Below are 5943 nucleotides of genomic sequence, written 5' to 3'. Positions count from 1 at the left end.
CGGGCCGCAGATGGCCCGCGGGCCGCGAGTTTGAGACCCCTGGTCTAAAAGATACTAGAATTCTAATATAATTGTGTCTGATTTAATTACTAATTAGACTTTTTTCCAGATATTTCATTGACTTTGGGTTACGCTTTTGTTTTAAATGAATATGTTTTAATGTTTACTCTAGATGTGGCAGTGTTTCCGGTCAGAGTGACTTCCTTAGTCCGAAATGGCCCGGGTCCTTACAGAATCGCCACCATCTGCCTGGCTTCACTTTGTGCCATTCTGCTCATCTCCATCATAGCTGTCAGTGCTCGCTGTGAGTACTTCTGTTTTTTTCCCATTCTGGTTTGAACATAGCATGTTTTCATAACCCAGAGTTCAAGCTGACCTGCTGTAAGCACGCCTCCCTGCTCCCAGCAGTGGTGGGGTTCATCTTGGAGCGCTAAGGAGTCCAAAGCTGATAGTTAAAGGAGGATCAGTGGCGTGTCGGACAAAAACTTTTTAGCCTTCTGAAATTAAAAGATGCTGAAGTTGCATTCAAGTGTGGACCCTCTATTTCTTCTATAGTTTAAGTCCAGTAATTCCTCATTTATCTTATCTCTGTCAGTCCATAGATAGAATAAAAAATTTTTTTGACATGAAATGTATTAACACAAAAATATGAGCTGATTTTATCTGTATCTTAAAGTAAATATTTTGCATCTTCATTGATAGAAATTTTCTTTGTAATCTGTAGAAAATACAATCACATGATAAAAAAAAATCATATGTCACTGTATTATTTGCAACCTAAAGTCAAGGTTTTTATAACCTTTGAAGGTCCAGGCCTTTAGATTAATCCAAGAGGATTGTTTTGTCATGGTGATACCAAATCAGACAATTATCAAAAATAGTGATTAGTTATTTTTCCAAAGTCTACAAACAAAAAAACCTAAGCTTTAAAATAGGTATTTGAGCATTCATTTCTTCAAATCGTTTTAACCCAGGAGCAGATGGAGAAATGCCGTTAGGAAAAGCTTGTAGCAGTGGCGTAGGTGCTACAGTCATCAAACCACAAGCTTCCCGCTCCGCTCCACCCTGATGCATCCACTTGAAAACAGAAAGATCCATTTACGTTTCTATTTTTCCTCATCTGAGCTGGCTCAGACTGCACAACTAGATAGCTCTTATATTGCTTGGCATTTTTGTGCACAAGTAATATTAGGTTTTGGGTGTGAGGGTTTAGTGGGTGTAAAAAGCGTAAACAAAAGTATGATAGAAAATGAGGAAACACTTACTCCATGCCTGCAGTCCACAATTCAGAGAGAAATGTCTGATGAACTCCTGCAGAAACAGTATGTCCTAGAAAACAACAGTTTTTTTTATTATTTTGCCAAAAAAAAAACAGTATAATCATAATTTAAAAAAAATAACTGGGAACACTTTTCAAAAAGATTAGAGTGGAGTGGTACTTTAAAAACCAAACATTGTATTTTACTGTAAGTCAGGTACTCCGGTGGTCGGACCACGTTACACTGCCAAAACCAAGCATTTCCCTAGAGGAAAATTTCAATGGAGGTAAATTAAGAAAAATACATAGATACCTTATGGTAAGTGCATTTTAAAGGGAGTCAAAAACCTTATTTGGGGATTTACAATCAATTTTAAAAGGCCATATGATGAAGATGGGCACGTTTCGTAAGCATACACAGACAGAGGCTGGGAATTATTTTGAGTTTGTGCTCAAGCTGGTTCCTTTCTGTGAACTCTGTAAGCGTATATATTTACATAAAATACAGTTTGACAACTGTAGATTGCTAGATTCACAAAAAACAGTCAAAGTGGTAAGTTCCTGTAGAGATCCTGTTATGGTCAAACTGAAAATAATGAGCAAAATATGATTTGTGGAGAGAGAGTGTAAATTCTTCTACATTAAAGCACTACTATTTTGGCAAAATCTCATAAAGTTTTGTTTTTATCTTTGTTGTAAAAAATATTGACTTAAAAAGTAGTTTTACGACAAAACAATATTCATAAAGTTGTTCTGCATAAAAAAATGTGTTTCAGTCCAAGAACACTAGAGAAGTGTGGAATGAGATGTTGCAGACATTTTGACTAAAATTGCTCTTTTTCAGCTCGACAATCACAAGTTTTACAGAGTTAGTGTAGAAGCAATCAAAAGGAAGTTTCTACCCAAGAAATTGCAGTAAAAACTTAAAGCACCGCTTCCCCCAAAAACATGAACCCTTCAGTTTTTTTATACCACAGTTTTTTTTCCCAGTAGTCCATTCTCTGTGGACAGAACTATCTAATGTATCTCTGGTTTATTATTTCCACAGATAAGAACGGACCTCAAAGGGGTGATGAGGGGACCACATCGATGCAGACGGATGTCTCTGCTCTAACAGCCTTAATCAGCAAACTGCAGGAAGAGAAAAAGGCTCTTCTGGACAAGCTGGACCTCAAACTAACCACCAAAGGTGTATATCAATCTGTGAACTGATGTGCTCGCCTTACTTTTATTTTGTAGTAATTTCAGCTGAATTGTGAGCTTGATTTTCAAACATTATGCATGTAAAAGCTGTAAAATAGCTTTTTAATTTTTTTTTTTTTATAGCTCCTCCTGTGGTTACCCTGATGCCAAACACGACCATGGAATGCCCCACAAACTGGCATCTCTTCAACAACAGCTGTTACTTCATCTCCACACAACGGAAGTCTTGGAAAGACAGCCAGGCATATTGTGAGAGGCAAGGAGCTCACCTGCCCATCATCCACACAGCTGAGGAGCAGGTATTTGCATTCAGCTGGACAACTTAAAATATGTCTGACATAGAGGAGGGGGTTTTATTTGGTGCAATCCAAATTCTCTTGAAACATCAAGGAACATTTATCACTGAGGTGCAACATTTTGCACTAATTGTGGGATTTGTTTTATAAAATTGTGCAAAAAAGCATACATTTGCATTCAGAATCAGATTTAGTTGAGTTGCATGAGTACATGATTAACTACAAGGGAGTTAGCCATGAAAACTCATAGACCTGAATGTAACAAATTGAACAGTAACAATCACGATCACAATCAGAAGCAGAAAGATTAAGGAAATGGTCATATGTGCTGTTGTTTTCAGAGACCTCTCATGAGTGTAGGTCCATCAACTGATTCATGTGCATGACTCAAACGCTTTGCTCATCAATTCTTTGCAACCAGAGAGATGTGTTTCTTTTCCTGCTGTTTTTTGTCAAATGCTTCCTTTTTTTCTGCCAAGTTACACAGAAAGAGTTCTCAACAGCTGCACCTGTTTTGTTCTCTATGTTTTTACTGTAAGCTAAACAGCATACCCGGTAAGCAAAAAAGTTCCTCAGTTCTCCAGCCAGACGACAACACTGTTCCTGATCCCAGAATGTCAGGCTCTCAGGAGCTGACTTTACAAAAACATTACATTGAAAATAATTAAATGTGTGAAAAATTTAACACATGAAAAAAGGTTTATTGTAGAATCTTAAGGCTCTGACAAAGTAAGTTTTATGTTGTCTATTCAGTTTACTTACTGTATTTATGAAGCGCCACCTCACAAACACAATTGTTTCTATGCTTTGACCATTTGTCCTTTATGGTGCACATTGTGCACAAAATAATGATGAGGTGACAGATTCCACAATCAAGAAAATATTAGTCAGAAAAGCAAAGTAAAGCATAGGTCAAGTCCTGTTGAAAACAGGAACCTTAAGCCAGTTGAACTGCTGAAACTTGAATTTTTCCCCTTTTTTTTTTTCTTTCAGCTTTTCGCTTCAAGAGTCGCTGTAGTGAAACAGCTTTCTGATTCGCATATTTGGTTTTGCAAAGATTTTACGTCGAATATCCTCCATAAAACGCCCCTCTGTGTTTATCCGGGCCTTCGACCGGCACTGGGAGACCCACTTAGGTCCCCATTGTGTCTATATTTTTGTTTGGTTTCAAACATTCTACAGATTTAAGGAAGTAATTTTATCTTTATGATAAGCATAAAGATAAACACAGAAGCAATTTGATTATTTATCTGCTTTAATATCTCACCGTTTCTCAAGTTTAAATGTTGCAACCATAACTTGTGACACACAAAAGCCATAATGTGTGTTTGAAGGACAACACATTTTCTTAGGGAGCTTGTGGTCATTTTTTGAGCAAAAACAGTAAAGAGGAAGAATCAAAAGCAGAACAGAAAACTTTTGTAATTTAACATCATATCCCCTGTAAAAGAAGATAAACATTTGAATAGGAAACTTTATGTTTTAGATTTTTTTTTTGTCTTTACCATTTTTTGCTATTGGTATTAAAGGTGATAGAAATCGTGCCATTTCGCTTTATATTTCTATGGGGGAGTGTTCTGTTGAAAATTCTGAATTTATATCACTGTGCTTCTGCAGCGGTACTCCACAAAGTCCTGCTCTCGGCCCTTTTCTCTTCTCATACTATTCTGAGCTCCATCACTCACTTGAATTATATTTTTTCCCACAATCTTCTAACCATTTTGTGATTTGTTAGAAATTGTGCATGTGTTGAAGTCGAAAAAATATTCTGTTTTTTATTAAGGCCTGCTGAGCTGACGACACAGTCGTAATCATTTTAAGAACAATGAAATTAAACTCATCCTCATGAAAACTTTGTGTGTTTTCACTATTCAAAGCCACCTTTCTATTTCAGAAATAAGTTTTTTGTTGCTTTTATTTTGACTCAGGAGGAGAAATATTGACTTGAACCATATTTTTGGATCCAATACAAGTCGAATTGTCATAAAAAAAGAAACAAATCAGTTACTGAACAAAAACCAGGGAAGAGGCCAAAAACGAGCAGTGTGTATCTTAATGAAGATTCTGATCATATGAACAAATGTGATTAATACAGTTTAATGTTTCCTTTTTCTTGCTGTTCTCTGCCAGACTTTCCTGTGGGAACTTCTTCCCAGAGCCCACTGGAATGCCTACTGGTTCGGAATCTCTGACGAACGGATAGAAGATGACTGGAAGTGGGTCGATGGCACATCTGTGGAGAAAAGGTTTTTCCAGTTCATTCTACATTAAACCCCCTCCAACAGAAAGGCTTCAGTTTAAATAAAGCTTCATATCATTGTTTTACACTGACATAACACATACAAAGAACCGACTCCGTTCTGTGCCACTCCACTGGTCTGACATCAGCCAGTCTGTGATGTAAAAAGATGAGCAAACAAACTGAATAAAAACAGACCTTCACCTTTGTTCAGAAAAAACTTTGCACACTGCAGATTTAGAAAGAGGTTTGGCCCGATTTACCTGTTTTTCTGTGTTTTTTTTTTTTTTTGTGAGTCTAATAACAACAAACATGCCTAAATCCACACAAATTTAAGTCTCGGATTTTAATTTTCCTTTTGTTTGTCAGAAAAAAATGTTGAGCCTTTACTCTTCTGTAAGATTCACATCAAAGTTTTAAGACACAGTGAAGCACAAGTCAGAACTTTGCTGCGATGTTGATTTCAATTACTACAACCATTTGTGTAAATAAAAGTTTAATTCATCAGTGACTCACTACTTTCCAGAAGGAGTAACAAAATACACAGATTTCCTTCATTTAGCACCAATCATTTCTGATCAGATTCACTTTAAACTACAAGAACGGTCAGGACCGTTTCCCACAATGCATTGTTTTTGTGACCCTAAGGAGCACCATATTGTTGAGGAACAGTTTGAATTTTCTTTATATTTTTTTCTCTTTTTTGTTTCTGCTGTCCTCCATTTTTAAGTTACGCTTTTTTTCCACTTCTGCTTCCTGCATTGCTTTTAAAAAGTCTTCCCTTTTTTCTCTCTAGTATATTTTCCATCCTTTGCTGCTCAGTCAACAGATTTTTTCAAAAAAGTCTGACTTATGTTCCTTATTTTCGTAATATTAGTAAATGACTAAGACGCTAACATTCCTCTTTTCTGACCTTCATTCCACGTCTTCATGTTTTAGAGGACATA

The 5943-nt window shown here is 36.5% G+C and overlaps 1 protein-coding gene across 1 annotated transcript in view; it reads left to right on the top strand.

Annotated features, from left to right (window-relative positions):
- Positions 1–5943, top strand: part of LOC112138516 (hepatic lectin) — a 12068-nt gene that overhangs the window by 1613 nt on the left and 4512 nt on the right. Inside the window, exons 2-5 of the mRNA XM_024261068.2 lie at positions 173–304; positions 2307–2447; positions 2585–2760; positions 4888–5003. Coding sequence (XP_024116836.1) covers positions 173–304; positions 2307–2447; positions 2585–2760; positions 4888–5003 — 565 coding nt within the window. The remainder of the gene's footprint in view (positions 1–172; positions 305–2306; positions 2448–2584; positions 2761–4887; positions 5004–5943) is intronic.

This window comes from Oryzias melastigma, linkage group LG11 (genome assembly GCF_002922805.2).
Source record: "Oryzias melastigma strain HK-1 linkage group LG11, ASM292280v2, whole genome shotgun sequence".
Taxonomy (NCBI): domain Eukaryota; kingdom Metazoa; phylum Chordata; class Actinopteri; order Beloniformes; family Adrianichthyidae; genus Oryzias; species Oryzias melastigma.
This window is presented reverse-complemented; position numbering and strand designations above follow the sequence as displayed.